This window comes from Jaculus jaculus, chromosome 5 (assembly GCF_020740685.1).
Source record: "Jaculus jaculus isolate mJacJac1 chromosome 5, mJacJac1.mat.Y.cur, whole genome shotgun sequence".
Taxonomy (NCBI): domain Eukaryota; kingdom Metazoa; phylum Chordata; class Mammalia; order Rodentia; family Dipodidae; genus Jaculus; species Jaculus jaculus.
In genome coordinates this window covers 134928411-134950756 of record NC_059106.1, presented here as the reverse complement: position 1 = coordinate 134950756, position 22346 = coordinate 134928411, and the positions used below count along the sequence as shown (strand labels likewise).

The 22346-nt window shown below is 44.6% G+C and overlaps 1 protein-coding gene across 1 annotated transcript; it reads left to right on the top strand.

Moving 5' to 3' along the window:
* The first annotated feature begins 6848 nt into the window (after positions 1-6848).
* Fetub (fetuin B) lies at positions 6849-17875 on the top strand. Its single transcript, XM_004654297.2, has 7 exons — positions 6849-7073; positions 7351-7461; positions 9123-9210; positions 12438-12607; positions 13920-14021; positions 16317-16400; positions 17426-17875. The coding sequence occupies exons 1-7, from the start codon at positions 6849-6851 to the stop codon at positions 17789-17791; spliced, it is 1146 nt and encodes a 381-aa protein (XP_004654354.2). The 3' UTR covers positions 17792-17875.
* Positions 17876-22346: the final 4471 nt, after the last annotated feature.

Sequence of the window (22346 nt, the reverse complement as noted above, 5' to 3'; positions counted from 1 at the left end):
CTGGAAGCCCTGGCGCGCCCATTCTCTCTCTCTCCCTCTATCTGTCTTTCTCTCTGTGTCTGTCACTCTCAAATAAATAAATAAAAAATTTAAAAAAAAAAAAGTCTAATCTGACTCCATGGCCATCGAATTTGAATCCTTCTATTCTGTGTGAAGTCTGTTCCCTTCACGACGCTAACTGCCAACATTCTTACCTTCCTCGGATGCTGCAGTTGTGTTTAACGGAGGAGTTTTGGTGTCATAAGCCACAGAGGCAGATGATGTACAGATTTCCAGCTGAGACACACAGACAGAGGAAAATTACCCTGAACCCAGCCCCACACCCACAGCAGAGAGGCAGTGCTTAGGGTCAAAAAAAAAAAAACCATTCTAGATCTGCTACCTACTATAAATAACTAGATTTGTTCAGATCACCATCATTTTCATAATATTTGTTTTTTTACATAGGTTATAGTGCTATATCCTCTCTCCCCTAATCCCCATTTTCCCTCAGGGACCTCCTCTGTTGGGTCATTTTTTGTTCACTGTGGGTAATTATGGCTTCTGTCAGTCTTGCGGGGGTGGGGGTGCTGTGCCTTAGAGTTTTCTACCCACTCTGTAGCTCTTATAATCATCCTGTCCCTTCCTCTGCAATAGTCCCTGAGCCTTGCCGGGTGTGTTTGCAGTTTGTATTAGTATTGACATCTCTGTAGCCTTGGGATTTCTGTTATGATGTAGTTAGGTTCACCACAGTGTTTGTTGCTGTTTCCCTAGAAGCAGTTGTTGGGCTACCACTGGGAGCAGCACTCATGCCGCTGCTTCCTCTGTAGTTTCTCCTGGACCCCAGTAAATGTGGTACAGGTGGTACATCTCATGGTGAGCAGTCGGCTGTCTCTTCTTGTCATGTTGATGGAAGTTGGATCTTCCCAGTATTCTCTGCCTTCCGTAAAAGAAAACAGATTCTCCAACCAAGGGTGAGATTGATTAGGGAGATACGCATAGAAGTTTGAGAGGCATTTGGATGTGTATACCCACTCATTTGGTCTAGAGAACAATGGGGGCTTCTCTCTGGGGGTTGTGAATTTCCTGGCCATGGGGTGCTGACTTGATTCTCAGCACCAGTTATGAGTTCTCTCCCAGTGCGGGCCTCATGTCCAATCAGAGGCAGTTGGTTACCCACAAAGGCAGTGTACCACTGTGGCACAAGTGTGTGCTTCTTGTCTGGCTGGTTGATTGTGTGGCTTGCAGGGTCTCCTGCTTGTTCATGCTGTTGGTGATCATTGTCACCCAGTAGCTGCCACAGTACTTTCCAGCGCCATGAGGATTTGCCAAGAGAGGGCTGGCTTTCCTCTCAGTTCCCATGTGGTTTCTTGGTGTCTTGAAATAGCATCCTGCGTGTCTTCAGCAATAGAGTCTTACCTTTTAGCTCTGTCAGGTAACATTGTTTTGGGGACCACATGGATCTCCCTGGCCAACTGTTTGCTGTGAGGGTAACCCAGTTCTGGTCATGGAAGTTGAAAATCAGAGCCGATGGTTTTAGGATTAAGCTTTCTTCACTTTTTATTGGGCATTTTGGTCTGGTCCATCAACCTCCCTTAATTGGGAGTTAGGAAGGTTTCTATTGTACTAACTACTTTAGCCTTGAGTTTTGTGTAGTTCATACCTCCAGAAGTGCTTCTTTTGCTAAGGATAGTACTGGATGTCTGAGGCTTTCTGAAATTCCATATGAATTTTGACACTATTTTTTCTATCTCTGTGAAAAATGTTGCTGGAGTTTTTATTGACATTTCATTGAATTTGTATACTGTTTTTGGTAGGATGGCCATTTTCACAATGTTAATTCTTCCAATCGATGAGCATAGGAGGTCTTTCCATCTCCTTGTGTCCTCCTCAATTTCTTTCTCTCTCTCTCTCTCTTTTTATTTGTTTTTGTTTTTGTTCTTGTTTTTGTTTTTGTTTTTCGAGGTAGGATCTCACTCTAGCTGAGGCTGACCTGGAATTCACTACGGAGTCTCAGAGTGGCCTCAAACTCACAGCAATCCTCCTACCTCTGTCTCCCAAATGCTGGGATTAAAGGTGTGCACCACCATGCCTGGCTTCTTCTTCTTCTTCTTCTTTTTTTGAGGTAGGGTCTCATTCTAGACCAGGCTAACCTGGAATTCACTGTGGAATCTCACGGTGGCCTAGAACTCATGGTGATCCTCCTACCTCTGCCTCCTGAGTGCTGGGATTAAAGGCGTGTACCACCACACTTGGCTCTCCTCAATTTCTTTCCTCAGTGTTTTTATATTTTTGTTGTATAGGTCTTTCACTTCCTTGGCTAGTGATAATTGATTTTTTTTTTTTGTAAGACCACCATTTTACCCACTCACCAGTGGTGTGGCCTCAACTACCTGTACCCAGGAGCCACTAATCATTTACAGACTATTGATGGATATTTGAACCAGGGGTCAAGGTGATCCGTCCCTAGTTATACAACAGAAATTTACAAAGACTGTGTTACTAATTGTGTGCATATGTAGGTGAAAGAGAGTCACCATAGCATTCTCTGCTATGAGATCTCAGTGCAGGATGCTGTAGCACAATGAAGACACTCACGCACTCATTGAAGCACTGCTTTTCCTGTTTGCACTGGACTTTGGTTTGTCCATGTATGGATTTAATTTGCCAGAGCTTCTCCTACCTCAATGCCATGCCAACTGAGTTGGCCTCTGTTGTGGCTTGATTCAGGTGTCCCCCATACACTTATGTGACCTGAATGCTAGGTCCCTAGCATTCAGTTGGGATGGCAGTTTAGGAAATGGAGCCTCCTGGAGGTGGAATATTATTGGGGGCAGGCTAATATGTGGTATAACCAGCTTCCCCTTGCCAGTGTTTGGCACATTCTCCCGTTGTTGTCCAGCTGATGTTGGCCAGGAGGTGATGTCCACTCTCTGCTCATGCCATCATTTCCCCTGCCATCATGAAACTTCCCCTCAAGTCTGTAAGCCAAAATAAACCCTTTCCTCCCATAAGCTGATCTTGGTCAGGTGTTTTCTGCCAGCAACGTGAAGCTGACTGCAACAACCTCCCTACTCCATTTTTTAAAAAGTATTGTTTAATTTAATTAATTAATTTATTTTGGTTTTCGATGTAGGGTCTCACTCTAGCCCAGGCTGACCTGCAATTTACTATGTCATCTCAGTGTGGCCTCGAACTCATGGCGATCCTTCTACCTCTGCCTCCCAAGTGCTTGGGATTAAGGGCATGTGCCAACACGCCCAGCTTTTTATTTTCTATCTATTTATTTGGGGGGGGAGAGAGAGGCAGACAGAGAGAAAGAAAGGGCATGCCAAGGCCTGCAGCCACTGTAAACAAAATATGGACGCATGCACCACCTTGTGCATCTGGCTTATATGGGTCCTGGGAAATCAAACCTGGGTCCTTTGACTTTGCAGGCAAGAACCTTAACCATTAAAACATCTCTCCAGCCCCTCAATTTTTTAAGAATATCCATTTTTGTTTTCTACCCCCATTTTCCTTGTTCCCATTTGAAAGCAAAGCCTAGAACCCACCTCTAAAGAACTGAGAGCCCAGCCGGGCATGGTGGCACATGCCTTTAATCCCAGCCCTCAGGAGGCAGAAGTAGGAGGATTGCCATGAGTTCAAGGCCAACCTGAGACTACATAGTGAATTCCAGGTCAGCCTGGGCTAGAGTGCAACCCAACCTGGAAAAAAAAAAAAAAAAAGCTGAGAGCTGGGCAGCTGCAAAGCCCAAGAACCCCGAGTTCAACAACCCAGTACCCACATAATGCTAGATATATAAGGTGGTACATGTGTCTGGAGGCCCTGTCATGCCCATTCTTTATCTACCTTTTCTCTCTAAAACAAGTTAAATTAAGTTTTTAAAAGAACTGAGAGCTTTAGATTTCAGTTTGTAAATTGATCTTTATAAATTACTTATGTACTTTTAGAAATTAGTTAGAACTTTGTGTTATGCTACTATGACAGAATACTTAGCAACTTATAGACTGGAGATACGTTTCTCACAGCTGTAGAGGCTAGGAGACCCAGAGCAGAGTGCTCCTTCCTCTCTGAGGAGACCTTCAAAAGCAAGCAGTAGGAGTTGCAAGAGAAAGGAAGCAACAAAGAGCTCAACTCGCTGTGACAGCAAACCCACTCACATGATAATGACCTTAATCCATAGCCCTCATGACCTAGCCAGCCCTTCAAAAGTCCCTCCTCTCAACAATTTTGTAGAGAGGGTTACGTGTCCGATACATGGACTTTGGGGATGTAGTCAAACCCTGTCAATCTTATTAACTCTTCGTTCCCGAATCCTAACTCAGTTCCCAGAATTGTGCAATTGCTCACAAACTGCTCGTGAGTTACTGGTAGCTGTCATGCTTACACATTAACTAGCACTGTGTGTACTGGAGTAGTCCTCGGTTCTGGACTCTCTATGGATAGTTTCTGGTGCAGGCGTTATGATTTGACCATGTGACTGATTTAGCTACCAAGCTTATTAGAAAAGCCTAGGACGTGACGTGGCTTCCCAAGCTCATTCAGCTGGTAACTGAAAGAATTCAATTATGTCATTGCTACCATGTTTGTTTTGATGAAAGAAGTCTAAATGAGAAGGTTCATGTACTGCTTCTGCCATTAACTGATTTATGATTTAAGTGTTTTTTTCTGTATTTATTTGAGAGAGAGAGAGAGAATGGGCACACCAGGGCCTCTAACCACTGCAAATGAACTCCAGATGCATGAGCCACCTGTGTATCTGGCTTATATGGGTCCTGGGGAATTGAACCTGGATCATTTGGTGTTGCAGGCAAGCACCCTAGCCACTAAGCCATCTCTCCACCCCTGATTTTTGGTTTTTTGATTCAGACACTCCACATTCATAAACCTCAGTTTTCTCGCTAATTGGGTTTGCTAAATTATCTTTAAAGTTTTCAGTAAGTTTCTGTGATGCCACCAATTTAGTGGCCAAATGTCATGGCCCAGCTATCTATGCATGGCCAAAATGAGATAAGAACTATTTTCTATTCAATTTGTTAATAAAAAGTTAAATTTTATCACAATAATAATAGTCATATTAACCAACAACATAAATAATTATATTTAAGTTTAATATGAAATCAAAGATTTAAATAAACATAAATAATTTAAAAATATTGATGAGCCGGGGTATGGTGCCACATGCCTTTAATCCCCACTCGGGAGGCAGAGGTAGGAGGATTGTCATGAGCTCGAGGCCACTCTGAGACTCCATAATGAAGTCCAGGTCAGCCTAGACTAGAGTGAGACCCTACCTCGAGAAACCAAAGATAAATAAATAAAATAAATATCAATGAAGCTGGGCATGGTGGCACACTCCTTTAATCCCAGCACTGGAGAAGTAGAGGTAGGAGGATCCCCGTGAGTTCAAGGCCACCCTGAGACTACATAGTGAATTCCAGGTCAGCCTGAGCTACAGTGAGACCCCACCTTGAAACAAAAAAAAAAAAAAAAAAGTCAATGGGCTTATGTTTGTTTAACTGCTTTAAGCTATGGCTTAGTGAAAGAGGACTTGACTGGCATATGTGAGGCCCTAGGTTCAATCTCCTCTACATGAAAGTAAATTATTAAAAGATAATTGTTTTTTAGCCAGGTGTGGGAGGCAGAAGCAGAATGATCAAGAAGTTCAAAGGCATCTTCAGCTACCTAGAAAGTTTCAAGGCCTAGATTCAAAAAAAAAATAAAATAAAATAACAAGGAGACTCTCTGATTTGAGCTGCTTGCAAGTCACTGGGCTGCCTGTAAGTTGGTAGTGTGCTCAAGACCCTACAGGCTGCTTGCGGGGTGGGCGGCAAGACACGGCTTCCTGAGGCGTGGCCTCTGCTGGGGTGGGCTTTTCAGAGACACAGCTGCATGTGAGTCATCCATTGCTCCTGTAAGCCACCCCTCACCCTGCTCTGTCAGTAACCCCAATAAGATCATTGGTTCATGAAAATATAAAAAGAAAAAACCAAATTAACAACCCCCCCCCACCACCACCAAGGTAGGGAATTCACTATGTAGTCTCAGGGTGGCCTCGAACTCACGGTGATTCCCCCTACCTCTGCCTCCCGAGTGCTGGGATTAAAGATGGGTGACGCCATGCCTGACTTACAAATCTGTTATTTTTGATGTATCCCAGTGAGTAAAACTCCAAACTTAAGCTCCAAGGGAAAGGCAAGAATCGCAGTCAGTCTTCCAGCCCACCTGACGGTCATTATCTTTCTCCTAATAATAGAATTTGGCCTGTTAATGAGCTTACACACAGATACATAGAAGGAAGAATAGAACTGTAGCATGACATAAACTTTTGGATGTATCTTTAGCTTTTCCCCTTGAAAACTGTTTTCGGTTTAAAATAAACTCAGTGAGGCTAATTGCAGCAATTTCCTGCCAGGTGCCGGAAGTGCGTCAGGAGTCTCACCTGGGCAGGGGTGGGAGGTCACAGCCTTACCCACCGTGCTGTTGCCCAGGGGAGCTGACTGCGGACCAGGAGACCAGCTGAACCGCAGGTAGGGGAGAAGGCCCTGCCCTCTCCTCAATATTTTAACCCTGGTAGGAACCTGGACACAAACCGCAGTCTAATGACCTCCTAAGAGACTTGACCAAATGTTTGATCTAAATCTGGGGGCAAGGTTAGAAACTTAGACCTAGTCCCATGCGCACACAGTAAGGCCAGGCTCGGGGTCTAAGGTTAGAACATTGGCAAATCCGGACTAAAATATTGACTCAGAAATGTCGATGGTTGGGATCACAGCGTTTGTAACCGTGACCAGCCATCCTGGCTCCTACTAGGCAGTTCCCTGCGGCTGCACCCACTGACGCCTTCCGGGCCTTGTCCCCGCAGGATGGGCGCGCTGGGCCCCCTGGGGCTGTGCGTGCTGGCGGCCTGCTGCGCGGCGGGGTCTCCGGGGCAGCAGAGCCCCGGCCCCTCGCCTCTGCGTCCCCGGGGCTGCAACGACTCGGACGTGCTCGCAGTCGCCGGGTTTGCGCTGGACAGCATCAACAGAGACCGAAGGGATGGCTATGTGCTGAGCCTCAACCGAGTGCACGACGCTCGGGAACACCACCAGGCAAGTGACGGTCCCTTCTGCGGGACAGCATCTGGACGGGCTGCAGGAACTTTCCAAGTAGGAGATCCCTCCTCCAGCAGGCGCGCTGGGCTCTCACCGTCACTGGGACCAACAGTGAACAGTGATCTTTCTCTGCCTGGCGAGTCTCAGCCGTTGAGAAGGCATCTTCATGGGCATCATATGCTCTTGTCTCTCCCATAAAGCAGAGGCTGTTGGTCCAGTCTTCCTGGAATTGATTTGCGGTGGGTTGAGATATGTCTTTCTTCCCTTAACATAGGAAAACCTGGGCTCTCTGTTCTACCTTACCTTGGATGTGTTAGAGACCGACTGCCACGTGCTCAGCAAGAAGGCGTGGAAGGACTGCAGAGTGAGGAACCTTCATGACTCGGTAAGCGCGTACTGCCAGGGGCTTTCAGCAAGGACACCTGCTGCCCTCTTCCTACATGCTCAAGTTCCATGGGTGCCTTCTGAGAAACGCCCCTCCTCCTTATCTCCTGGGTGAAGGGCCCATGTGTCTGTGATGTGGTAGACAGAGCCAATCACAAAGGGTTTTGAGAATCCTACTGAGATCATACCGACGAGAATTAAAAAGTTGTCCCCAGTTGCTTTCTACCTTTATGATCTTCTGCAGACTCACAGCCAATGTAAGAAAAAGGCCTGAAGTCGAGATCTTGGGTGTGGGACTAACGCAGACCACAGAAGTAATGGAGAGAGAGCTTTTTCCTTTTATCTTGTTTGGTTTTGTTCTACTGAATATTAATTAACATGAGGTTTGAGGCTAGGAAAGAGGGTCACTTGCAGTATGGAAGACTTCAGGAGTCTCATGGAAGGATTTCCTGGAATCACAGAACTAAGTTGCCTCAGTACTAACTCCTTCAAAGATGACCATTGACGAGACTTGAAAACTATTATTAGAATCACTTTTCACTGATTCTCAGTGACTAGAATTATTTACATTCAGTGATAGAAACTACACATGAATGCAGGATGGTAACTTAGGAGTTTTGAAGTCAACTTTTTGGGTGTTTTCATTTTAATTCACTCCATGCAGGTCAAGTAAGAGTTAATACATACAACTGCATGAAGTAATCTTTTGATCAAGATTATCTTTTGTAATTATTTAACCAAATATACCAACCTGCACCTGATTTTGAAAAGCCAATAGTCTCTGTTTTCTGTTGCCAGGCGTAGTTATGGTAACGCCGATTTCCGTGCTTCATGAAGAAGCAAACACTAGCTCTGGCAGGATGGGACCTTATTCCTCACTCCTACAATTTCAAAATGGACACTCCTGCTTGGGAAGGCAGTTTACTCTGGAAGTGATTTCAAGCCCCAATCCCTCCTGCTCCTGTGTTTAGCAAAGACCCTACCAACTTCAACTCATGGCTCACTGGTCCCCTGCTCACCTGCATCAGGCTACCAAAAGAGAAAGGGCATACGCAGGCATGGAATTAGAATTACATCACTTTTTGCCTTTCAGTACTTAGAACTCAGCTATCCATATATAGCTGTGAGGGAGGCTGGGAAATACAGAGGTGTCCCAGAAAAATAGTTTGATGGTAAATGGAAATTCTTCCAAGCCTAAAGTGCAGGACTGCTTTGAAGTTTCTCATTACTTTAAAATAAAACCTTCAAAGCAGGGCATGGTGGTGCACGCCTTTTATCCCAGCACTCGGGTGGCAGAGGTAGGAGGATCACCATGAGAGTTCGAGGCCACCCTGGGACTACATAGTAAATTCCAAGTCAGCCTGAGCGAGAGTGAGAACTTACCTCAAAATAAAAATAAATAAAACCTTCAGCCAGGTATGGAGGCACACATCTTTAATGCCAGTATTCAGGAAACAGAGGTAGGAGGATCACTGCTATTTCAAGGCCACCCTGAGACTAAATAGTGAATTTCAGGTCAGTCTTAGCTACAGCAAGATCCTACCTTGAAAAACAAAACAAAACAAAAAATTAAATAAATAAATAAACAAACCAAAACCTTCAAATTCCACTTCAGGGGTTCTTTCTGTTGTGTCATAAAATGCACTTATTTGTTGGCTCTAGGTTTATGGACAATGCAAAGCAATGTTTCTCCTTAACAAGCCAAGAAGAGTTCTTCATTCGCTTGCTTATAACTGTACTCTTCGCCCAGGTAAGAGTTAGGATGAACCTGTTCACCTTAATAAAAGATAGAAAAGAGGGCTGGAAAGATGGCTGAGCAGTTAAGGCATTGGCCTGCAAAGCCTAAGCACCCAGGTTCTATTCCCCTGCACCCATGTAAGCAAAATGCACATGGTGGCACATGCATCTGGAGTTTGTTTCAGTGGCTAGAGGCCCTGGAGTGTCCATTCATTCTCTCTTTCCCTCTCTCTCTGTCTCATATGAATAAATAAAAGTTTAAAAATAGGACTGGAGAGATGGCTTAACGGTTAAGCATTTGCCTGTGAAGCCTAAGGACTCCGGTTCAAGGCTCGATTTCCCAGGACCCACGTTAGCCAGATGCACAAGGGGGTGCACATGTCTGGAGTTTGCTTATAGTGGCTGGAAGCCCTAGTGTGTCCATTCTCTCTCTTTCTCTCTCCCTCTTTCTCTGTGTCACTCTCCAATAAATAAATAAAAATGAACAAAAATTAAATTAAAAATATTTTTCAAAAAAGATGGAATAGAGCATTTAGTTAGGGCTGTGCCAAGAGTAAAGTTCCTGCTCTCCTGGCTTTGGACTCCTTACCCAACACACCACTGCAGCTGCTTCCACATGCTTCTCGGCAAGAAAGCGCGGGACAGAGGAAGCACGACCTTCACTTGGAGTCTTGCCTCTTCTGTCAGGGAGAGTGTTTCATCCCTCTTACTTCCTGCTGTAGACTGAGAGTTCCTCTCAAGCTTAAGGAATTAATGTTAATTGTTCAACGAATAGATTACGTATAAGGCTGACTCCAGGTGTGGGGGTACATGCCTTTAGTCCCAGGGGAAGGCAGGAGTAGGAGGATCAGCCTGAGTTTGAGGCCACCCTGAGACTACATAGTGAATTCTAGGTCAACCTAGGCTAGAGTGAGTTCCTACCTTCGAAAATCAAAAAACAAAAAACAAAAAAGACTGATATGATTAATAGAATTGTGAAATATGCACGTGCATTCATTCTAGATCACTTTTCACAAGGGAATGCCACCAGAAAACAAGAATCCATTGCATGGAAAAATAGAATATGGCTACTTATCAAATTCCTAGGTGTGACTCCCCTAACGGATCTTGTCCAAGTGTAGGTGATTCCACGAGTCTGGAGGCCTCGATGCTGAATTTCTGACAAGCTCCGGGTGGCGGCCATGCTGCCAGGTCCTTCGGGAGGCAGCAGAGCAAACGTCTTATTAGCCACAGCTTCCAGGTCCAGGTTGGGCAGACAAGACTAAGCTAAAATGAGTTAGAGAGCAATGAAGAAACCGGCCCAGTACTTTCACAGGTGTCAGGCTGTGAGGGTAGGAATTGATGACTCGGATCTGGATGACAGTCTATGGATGTGGCTCTCCCAACATCTTCCTCCACCACCCCTAAGTGGACACTAATCAATACTATATGTTTTCTCTAATGACACTTGCAAGGCAAATTCTCTGGATTGACACTCACACCACCTTTGCCACCACAAGCTCCTCCCATACAGATTCTGGCCAGACCATTAGTGTGATTGTTCCATGGAAGTCACCCAGTGATTTGACCAATTTTGTTTTCTGATTCATTTGCATTTTCTAATCAAAACACTGTACTACCTTCATGCTGACATTGAGTTACTTTGCAAGCATCTATGCAGCGCTCACTATGTGTTAGTTATTACTCTAGATAATAATAATTATTATTATTATCCCAACCTTCCAAAATTACTCAATCTACTGAGGCAATGATGAGAAAAGACAATGAACCAGGGAGGGGATGTCTTCTATCAATATACTGCATTTTGTGTCTTTGAACAAATTCCCTACAGCAAATGAGTTTAGAAGAGGTGAAAATTATCTTGTTTTGATTTCTTTTTTGGTTGTTTTGAGGTAAGGTCTAACTCTAGCCCAGGCTGACCTGGTACTCACTCTGTAGTCCCAGGCTGGACTTGAACTTACAATAATCCTCCCACCTCTGCCTTCTGAGTGCTGTGATTCCTTCTTCTTCTTTTTTAAATATTTTATTTATTTATTTGAAAGAGAGAGAATAGGTATTCCAGGGCCTCCAGCCACTGCAAGTGAACTCCAGATGCATGTGCCATCTTATGCAACTGACTTACGTGGGTCCTAGGGAATTGGACCTGGGCTTTGTAGGGAAGTACCTTAACCACTAAGCCATCATCCAGCCCCTGTGATTCGTTTTAAATTTTGAATGTTAACACTGCTCCTGGGCTGGAGATGTAGCACAACTGGTAGAGCACTTGCCTCACATGCACAAAGAATTGAGTTCAATATTGAGTGCCACTTGAATCAGGTGTGGTGGCACAAACCTGTAACCCCAGCACTCGAGAGGTAGAAGCTAGAGGTTCAGTAGTTCAAGGTCATTCTCACCCAATCTGGGATGCATGAAACCCTATCTCAAAAAAGATCGAGCAAGCAAGATCCTACCTCAAAAAAAAAAAAAAAAAAAAAAAAAAAGGTGAGAGAAAGGAAAAAGAAAAGAAAAAGGGACTATTTGCTGCAAACAACTAAATGCATTTTTAGAAAATGTCTTTTTGCGTGGTGGTGCACACCTTTAATCCCAGCACTTAGGAGGCAGAGGTAGGAGGATTGCCATGAGTTCAAGGCCACCCTGAGATGACAGAGTTAATTCCAGGTCAGCCTGGACCAGAGTGAGACCCTACCTCGAAAAAACAAAACAAACAAACAAAAAAGCAAATGTCTTTTTATTACTCCATCTTTACCAGCACTAAGTAGATCTTTGCTTCTGGGATAGACAAATGATTATGACTATTTATTCTACCAGAAAACCAAAATGTTAAAACCAATCTCATCAAGGCTGAAGAGTCTGCTTAGCGGTTAAGGCATCTGCCTGCAAAGCCTAATGAACCCCATTCAATTCCCCAGGACCCATGTAAGCCAGATGCACAAGGGGGCACATGTGTCTGGAGTTCATTTGCAGTGGCTAGAGGCCCTGGAGCACCCATTCTTTCTCTCCCTCCCTCTTTCTCTCTCTCAAATAAATAAGACATATATTTAGCCAGGCATGGTGGCCTCCCAGCACTTGGGAGACAGAGGTAGGAGGACTGCCATGAGTTCAAAGCCACCCTGAGATACACAGTTAATTCCCGGTCCGCCTGGGCCACAGTGAGAGACCCTACCTCGAAAAACAAAACAATAACAAACAAACAAACAAAATATATTTAAATAAATGTTTAAAAATTAATCTCATCAACAGTCTCTCGAAGAAAGATTCACAGGATGTGTCCTGACTGCCCAAGCCCTAGCCCCATTGACTTGTCAGACCCCAGTGTTTTGGAAGCTGCAACCCAATCTCTTGAAAAATACAATAGTGAGAGCCCCTCAAAACAGTACTCTCTTGTCAAAATCACCAGAGCTTCTAACCAGGTAAGGCTCAAATGGCCAGGTCAGTTGTACAACGTGTCTTACCACTATTGCTATAGATTCTTAAGCTGGGAGACTACTGGAGGTGCTGGGTGTAACTAAAACCTGATGGCCTTTCTCCACAGTCCTATTTCCAGTAAACCTGATGTCAATCATGTCTCAGCTTTGGTTATTCCCTGACATTTGTGCAAGTGTCATGTGACTTGATTTTACTTTAGCAACCTTAAGGCAAGAAGAGAAATAGATTCACAGTCCCGTTGGGGGTTCTTCATAGGTTCAATATTTATTCCCACGTCCATATTTGATGAAACATGGACCTTCTGTAAAGCAAGACAACTTCAGCTCCATGTTAAGGACTGGGGTACATGTTGAGTTTTATGGATTATGGAAAATGAAGGCTCATTTGTAGTTTGATTATTTTGATATTTGTCTTATATATATAAACAACTGAAAGACATATCTTCAGGGGAAAATAAACTCACCAAGGGAAAGTGTTTAGGGCCCTTTCAAATCCTTAATAAGGAAAGGTATAGTGATTTTGATTTTTAAATAACAAAATTACAGGGCTGGGGAGATGTTTCAGTGGATAAAGTGCTAGCTGAGGGCTGGAGAGATGGCTTAGCGGTTAAGCGCTTGCCTGTGAAGCCGAAGGACCCCAGTTCAAGGCTCAATTCCTCAGGACCCATGTTAACCAGATGCACAAGGGGGTGTACGTGTCTGGAGTTCGTTTGCAGTGGCTGGAGGCCCTGGTGCACCCATTCTTTCTCTCTATCTGCCTCTTTCTCTCTCTGTCTGTTGCTCGCAAATAAATAAATAAAAATAAAAATAAACTTTTAAAGTGCTAGCTGCACAAGCATGAGGACCTGAGTTTGGATCCTCAGAACCCAGGTTACATCAAATGGTGTAGTGTAAGCATCGGTAATCCCAGTGAATCAGTGAGAAGGAAAGCGGCGACCAGAGAAACTCACGGGCCAGCTAGCCTGGCAGATGAGACACCTCGCCTCAAACAAGATGCAAGGCAAGGTCTTACACCCGACCTCCACACACATGCTGTGTGTGACCACATGCAAGCTGGAGCATGTAGATACCTGTGTGTACATGCATGAACACACATGTATTCGCACCATACACATATAAATCAAAAAATTTATAGGACCTGGTTTGATAATTGTGGAGGACTGTAAGGGCAATGGATCTGCATGTTGGTAATGCTTTGGGAAGCGTATCATTTCTATAAATGTGATGTTGCCAATCTTGGGACTTCTCCTGGGGTAGGAGGTATGATTTTAATGCCTCAAATCTTGTCTCATGACAGTGGGTGGTTGGCCCTGCCTACTTTGTGGAATATTTAATCACAGAGTCAACATGTACCAAGTCCCAGGGCAGCAGCTGCTTACTCCAGCTTTCTAACTCAGTGGTAAGTTTTCTGAATGTCTACATGATTGAAGATATGTGCTGAAAAATCAGTATTTGTTGAGCATAAATTATACTTGTTGTATGAGAACACATTAGATGCTTCTCCTTCCCTCAAAAAGCAGTCAAGAGCCGGGTGTTGTGGTGCACACCTTTAATCCCAGCACTCTGGAGGTAGAGGTAGGAGGATCACTGAGAGTTCAAGATGAGCCTGAGACTACATAGTGAATCCCAGGTCAGCCTGGGCTAGAGTGAGACCCTACCTTGAACCCTCTGCCCACCCCCAAAAAAAAAGAAGCAGTCAACTTGGGCTGGAGAGATGGCTTAGCCATTAAGGCACTTGCCTGTGAAGCCTAAAGACCCAGGTTCGATTTCCCAGAACACATATAAGCCAGATGTACAAAGTGGCACATGCAGATGGAGTTTGTTTGCAGTGGCTAGAGGCCCTGGTGTGCCCATTCTTTCTCCCTCTCTAATAAATAATTAAAATTAAAAAAAGAAGTATTCAACTAGTTTAGAACTTAGGCCTAGAAGCAATGATAGGGCCTTTAAAACAATTGCAAAAAGGGATCATGAGGAGTCATGGAATACACTATGCTGTTCCATTCTTTTTTTTTTTTTAATATTTTTTTAAATTTTTTATTGATTTATTTGAGAGCAAAAGACACAGAGAGAAAGACAGATAGAGGGAGAGAGAGAGAATGGGCGCGCCAGGGCTTCCAGCCTCTGCAAACGAACTCCAGACGTGTGCACCCCCTTGTGCATCTGGCTAACGTGGGACCTGGGGAACCGAGCCTTGAACCAGGGTCCTTAGGCTTCACAGGCAAGCGCTTAACCGCTAAGCCATCTCTCCAGCCCTGCTGTTCCATTCTTTAGACCACCTTTCATTAAAAAAAAAAGACATCGTCAAATGGAAAGTCAAAGAAAACATTTTTAATATGGGACTGGGGTGCCTTGAAACACAGCTGGGAATATAACGAGGCACAGTTCACGTAATTCATACAGCAGACATTGTAAGTTGTATAATTCAGTTGTTTGAGTGTATCCACAGAGCTGCGCTGCCATCACTACTTCATTGTTTCAAAACGTTTGCATCAGCTGCCAAAGGAAATCCCGTCCTCATTAAACATGCAGCTATTTCCTGCTGCTTCTCTTGGAAGCGCCTGGAAACTGCTAACCTGCAGTTTGTATGTTTATGGCTTTGTCTATTTGGACTTTTCAAATGAATGGAATCATGCAGTGTGTGTGTGTGTGTGTGTGTGTGTGTGTGAGAGAGAGAGAGAGAGAGAGAGAGAGAGAGAGAGAGAACACTGAAATGATTAACTCCATCAGACTAGCCAATGAGCAGCAATGCTAAAATTCAACACTGCTCGTAACACTTACTTTGTAGATGTTCATTTTCTTAGTAATACTTATCAAAAAGTAAATGTGGTTCATTGTGATACCTCCATACAGACATATAGCTGTATCCATCATTTCTACCAACTAAATAACTATTATTTTGAAATAAGGAAACAAAGTTGTTGGGCATGGTGGTGTATACCTTTAATCTCACAACTCTAGAGGCAGTGATAGGATTGTGGTGAGTTTGAGGCCAGTCTGGGACTACAGGGTGAGTGCCAGGTCAACCGAGGCTAGAGTTGGACCCTACCTTGAAAATAAAAGAAAAGAAAAACAAACAAAACTATGTTTATTTTCAAATAGAGAGAAGGTAAAGGAACTGAGACTGGTTTTGCCCAAGAAGAACAAACTCATGTGGGGCATATATTGAAGATTACTGTAAAAGAGACAAAAACAAATTTTCTAATTGACCCAAGGGTAGAATAAGGACCAAGTGGTAGAATTTGCATAGATACAGTTTTCTGCTTAATGCAAAGACCTTCTTAATTGAAGTTTAATTCTTCAAGAAAACATTCTGATTCCCATCACTGGACTACATCTAGCCTACTTTATGTGGAGACATTAGAAAATTGGCTGAGCTGGACGTGGTGGTGCTTACCTTTAATCCCAGCACTTGGGAGGCAGAAGTAGGAGGATCGCCGTGAGTTTGAGGCCACCCTGAGACTACATAGTGAATTCCAGGTCACTGGACTAAAGTGAGACCCTACCTCCAAAAACGAAAACTAAACTAAACTAAACTAAAACTAAAAAGAAAAAAATGGCTAAAAGTCTGCTAGTCTCCAAGGTAGAGCATAAAACTGTTCACTGGGTTTATGTGTACATGAGCAGAAAGCAGGTTGATTTCATTTAAGATCATCAATAACATTAATATTTACGTGACTTTGTTTTCTTTTTTTAGCCTGTTGGTCTTTGCATAGGTTCTCTGACTCGAGGACCCATAGAAAAGTTTGTGACTGTGACTTGTGACTTCTTTGAATCCCAGGTACTTTTCAGTCTAATTACATTATTTATATTTGGTTGCCACTATTCCCTCCCTCCTCTGGTTCCCTCTGCCCCCCACCCCCGTGTCACTTTATTCAGGCTGTCCTAAGGCCACATCCCCATGAGAGCTGGTCAGAGACCTTGCATACTGTCTAATCCACAGTATGACCCCACAGAATAAGGAAGACATATTTAGAAACTGTGAACTACCAGCTTGAATGGCTTAAGCCTCAAACACATTATATTCACCTAGTCCAGTTGAGACAGGAACCTAGGCTCCAGCCCTGCCCTGCCCCTGTGAGCTATGGAACCACCAGCACTTTACCTCCCCTGAGTCTTCCTTGCCTTACCTGTGCAATGAAATTTCAAAACCTATGTCATTCTGGTCCCTGAGACCAGCAAGAGGACTTGGATGGAAGGCACTATACAGGGCCTGGCACACAGCAACAAGATCTGCCCCTCATGCCAATACTGGGAACAGAGACATCACTGGGGCCTCTGGGCAAGTGTTAAGCTTCTCTTGGCCATTCATTTTCGGCTCCGAAATTATGACTTAAACTCAAAGCTTCATTGGTCTTGGTTTCACCTGGCCCATACTTATTTTTGGTTTTTCAAGGTAAGGTCTCATTGTAGCTCAGGCTGACCTGGCAGTCACTATGTATTCTTAGGGTTGCCTCGAACTCACAGCAATCCTCCTACCTCTGCCTCCTCAGTGCTGGGATTAAAGGCGTGCACCACCACGCCCAGCTATTACCTGGGGATTTTTTTTGTTGTTTTGTTCTTCATCCTTTTATGAGGAGGCCCATTGTAGTTGGTTTTCTTGAATACTCATTTTGAATATTCATTCAAAAAGACATAAAGCCAACAACGGTATAGTGACACATGCCTTTAACCCCCGCACTGAGGATGGTGAGTCTGGGTTAAATAGTGAGGCCCTGTCACACACAGTCAAAAAGCTTTACCTGGTACCAGGTATCATAGAACTTTCCCTGTGGAATTCTGTACTTGAATATATTCTTGTTTCAGGATCAGAATCCAGGTGGTGAGAACTCTGCTGTTGAGACCCTCCCTGGGGTGGAAGAGGTCCCTCAGGGAAAAACAGCACCCACCAACGCCCCCTCACAAACTCCGCCCAGAGGGTCTGTCCAGTATCTCCCTGACTTGGATGACAATAAGCCTGAAGATGGCCGAGAAACAGATCCTCAAGAGGCCTTCCCAGTAAAACTGGATCTAACCACAGATCCCCAGGGAGAAGCCCTGGATGTCTCCTTCCTCTTCCTGGGTCCAGAGGAGCAGAGGCTGCTTGTGCTGCCTTTCCCAGGAGAGGGGCAGCGCTCTGCCGAGTGCCCGGGGCCTGCCCAGGAGAGCAGCCCTCTTGTCCTGCCACCCTGAGAATCGCAGAGAGGGCTCCTCGAGGGCACAGTACCTCGCAGGACGGTGGCGTTGGGCCAGAGCTGGAAGGCCCAGATCTGCAGAGTGGCTAATAAAGTATGTTCTTCTGACTGTTCTTTGTGCCATATGTTGACTGGAAAGGAAACGACGAGACAAATCTCCCCGGCCACAGCACTGAGCCTGCGCTGCACCCTCATGAACCTCTCAGTCTCTTACTGTGGCCAGAGGCCTCCGTTCCCTCTTCAGCCTCTTGTTCGTAATGGTGTTTATCACTGAGACCTCTGCATATGCCCACATGACAGATTAAATCTGTTCATAAGTAAAGACATTTCTCCAGGGGCCAGAAGGGTAGATCAGCAGTTAAAGGCATTTGCTTGCAAAGCCTGATGGCCAAGGTTCAATTCCCCAGTACCCACATAAAGCCAGATGCACAAAGTGGAAGGTGTGTCTGGAACCACTTGTAGTGGCAGGAGACCCTGGTGTGCCCATACTCTCTCTCTCTCCCTATCTCTCTCTCTTTCTCTAAAATAATTATTTGTTTGAGGTAGGGTCTCACTCTAGCCCAGGCTGATCTGGAATTCGCTATGTAGTCTCAGGGTGGCCTTGAACTCATGTGATCCTCCTACCTCTGCCTCCCCAGTACTGGGATTAAAGGCGTGTGCCCCCATGCCTGGCAACATTCTTGCATTGGGTTCACACAAGCATTCCATATTGGGCATAGCCAATGTAGCAGTAATAGGAAGGCTTAGTTAGGAACATAAAACAATTCATGGTTTTTGTTTGTTTGTTTGTTTGTTTTTGAGTTTTAATTTTTTGAAGAAGGGTCTCATTCTAGCTCAGGCTGACCTGGAATTCACTACTTAGTTTCAGGGTGGCTTTGAACTTACGGCGATCTTTCCACCTCTGCCTCCCGAGTGCTGAGATTACAGGTGTACCACCATGCCTGGCTATAAAATAATTTTGCTTTACTCAATCTTGACTGCATATTATAATTACCCAGTAATTTAAAAACTGCTCATTTGTGACCAGGCCCCAATATTCAGATTATAACTGAAGGAGTCAGGGTACGGGGGTTGATCCCCCATGGGAGAGGTCGTCGAGCCCAGGACCTTGCACATAGTTCATAAGTGTTCTCCCACAGAGCTGTGTTGTCAGCCCAACAGTAAGACTTATTTAAAGCTCTTTGATAAGCAGATGTGGACCCCGCAAAGCTGTACAGCCAGACCAAATGCACCAACGCGTGTAATGGTGGCAAGTCTGTTATGAGGGAAACCAACTACTCTCTGATTGAACTTGAGGCCTGATCCACAGGAGGTAATTCCTGCCAGGTACTGAAAATGAATCAAAACCCATGGCTAGCAATAAGCTAGAAAGGAGATATAAAGGGAATAAAAGGGAGGGAGGGAGGACTTCATAGGATGGTATTATATATATGTAGGTAGAAGAACAGATTAATGGGGGTGAAAAGGCCTAAGTGAAGTCAGGGGAAGAAACTGAATAAAGGAAAGGTAGAGGGAAGGCTAATCAAAATCTAAGAGGATAGCCAGGCATGGTGGCACACGCCTTTAATCCCATCTCTTGGGAGGCAGAGATAGGAGGATTGCCATGAGTTCGAAGCTGTTGCAGTCTGGTTCGCATTGCTGTTAGAAATCACCCAACCAAGAGCAGCTTCTGGAAAAAAGAGATTTATTTTGGCTTACAGGCTCGAGGGGAAGCTCCACGATGGCAGGGGAAAACAATGGCATGAGCAGAGGGTCGACATCACCCCCTGGCCAACATAAGGTGGACTACAGCAACAGGAGGGTGTGCCAAACACTGGCAAGGGAAACTGGCTTTAATACCCATAAGCCGGCCCCCAAAAACACACTCCCTCCAGGAGGTGTTAATTCCCAAATCTTCATCAGCTGGGAACCTAGCATTCAGAACACCTAAGTTTATGGGGGACACCTGAATCAAACCACCATAGAGGCCACCCTGAGCCTACGTAGTGAATTGCAGGTCAGCGTGAGCTAAAATGAGACCCTGCCTCAAAACAAACAAACAAATAACAACAACAACAACAAAATCTAAGGGCTGGAGAGATGGCTTGGCCATTAAGTGCTTGCCTGTGAAACTTAAGGACCCTGGTTCCAGGCTCAATTCCTCAGTACCCACGTAAACCAGATGCACAAGGTGGCGCATGCATCTGAAGTTTGTTTGCAGTGGTTGGAGGCCCTGATGTGCCCATTCTCTCTCCCTCTCTCTTTCTCTCTCTCTAAAGTAAATAAATAAATAAATCTATGAGGATATAACTAAGTCATATGGAAACCTGAGGTTTTGGACAATGGGATACTCAGAAGCCATAGATTTTTTTAATTAAAATTTTTTTTTAGGGCTGGAGAGATGGTTTAGCAGTTAAGCGCTTGCCTGTGGAGCCTAAGGACCCCAGTTCGAGGCTCAACTCCCCAGGACCCACGTTATCCAGATGCACAAGGGGGCGCACACATCTGGAATTCGTTTACAGTGGCTGAAGGCCCTGGCACGCCCATTCTCTCTCTCTCTATCTGCCTCTTTCTATGTCTGTCGCTCTCAAATAAGTAAATAAAAATTTTATTAACGACTTCCATGATTATAAAAAATATCCCATGGTAATACCCGCCCTCCCCCCGACTTTCCCCTTTGAAACTCCATTCTCCCCATCTCAATCAGTCTCTCTTTTATTTTGATGTCATGATCTTTTCCTCCTATTTATGATGGTCTTGTGTAGGTAGCATTAGGCCCTGTGAGGTCATGGATAGCCAGGCCATTTTGTGTCTGGGGGGAGCACATTGTAAGGAGTCCTACCCTTCCTTTGGCTCTTACATTCTTTCTGCCATCTCCTCTGCAATGGACCCTGAGCCTTAGAAGGTGTGGTAGAGATATTGCAGTACTGAGCACTCTGGTCACTTCTTTCCGGCACCATGATGCCTTCTGAGGCATCCCACAGTCACTGCCATCTGAAAAGAGAAGATTCTCTACCAAAAGTGAAAGTAGCATTAATATCAGGGTATGAACATTAAGAGGAGTGCTTACTGGGCAGTTTGATAAGCATAGTATATACATTTAGCCAGACAGCAGCAGACGTTACACCCCTAAGTCTCATGACTACCCCTGTATTAAGTTTTCAGTATCAGGGATGTATTCCTTCACATGGAGCAGGCCTCCAGTCCAATTAGAGGGCAGTTGGTTTCCACCATGACAGATCTGCCACTATTGCACCATTTGCTCATTTGCCTGGCTGGCCAAATATAAGGCTTGCAGTGTCCACTGTTGAGTATCTTCAAGAAGCTATAGATATTTACCAGAAAATTTTCAGTGCCAGAGATGGGATACCTTCCTGTGAGTTGTTGGCCAGGGAGACCTCTGATGCCCCCAAAATATTACAGGACATTGCCAAGACCCTTGATTTCCCAACCAGGAATAGATGGTAACACCCTATTACTGAAGACTCCACATACTCGGCTGCAAGGTTACTGAGAAATCCTGCTGGAGCTGAGCTGAAGACCTCCTCCATGTAGATCAGCTGACAGAAAGCTCGAAAATGCTACACTGCATGAGGTTCAATGGGGGAGAGAGAAATCCCCAGTGAAGTGGACACTGCAAGCCTTATATTTGGCCAGCCAGGCTATATGAGCCAATGGGTGGAATAGTGGCACATCTGTTATGGGGGAAACCAACTGCCCTCTAATTGGACTGGAGGCCTGCTCCATGGGAGGGAATATATCCCTGATACTGAAAACTTAATACAGCGGTAGTCATGAGCCCTAGGGGTGTAATGTCTGCTGGTGTCTGGCTAAATGTATATACTATTCTCACCAAACTGCCCAGTAAGCACTTCTCTTAATGTTCATACCCATATATTAATGCTACTCTCACTTTTGGTTAGAGAATCTTCTCTTTTCAGATGGCAGTGACCTTGGGATGATTCAGAAGGCACCATGGTGCTGAGAAGAAGTGACAGAGGAATGCTCAGCACTGCAGTATCTCTATCACAACTTCCAAGGCTCAGGGTCCATTGTGGAAGAGGTGGTGGAGAGAATGTTAGAGCCAAAGGAAGGGTAGGACACCTTACAATGTCCTCCTCCAGACACAAAATGGCCTGGCTATCCATGACCTCGCAGTGCCTGACACTACCTACACAAGACCATCAAAATAGGAGGAAAAGATGATGACATCAAAATAAAAGATTTATTGGGGGTGGATATGATGGAGAGTGGAGTTTCAAAGGGGTAGGTAGGGGGAGGGAAGGAATTATCATGGGATATTGTTTACAATTATAGAAGTTGTTAATAAAAATAAAAAATAAGTAAATAAATAAACCTATGGCTAGGAGGGTCATAATCCCTAGTGGGGAAGTGGCCTTGATAGTCATGTTCTCACAGTAGCTAACACTACCTACACAAGACCTGCATAATATGAGGGAAAATGATGACATAAAAATAGAAGACTGGAGAGATGGCTAAGCAATTAAGGTGTTTTCCTGTGAAGACAGAGGACACAGGTTTGATTCCCCAGGACCTATGTAAGCCAGATACAC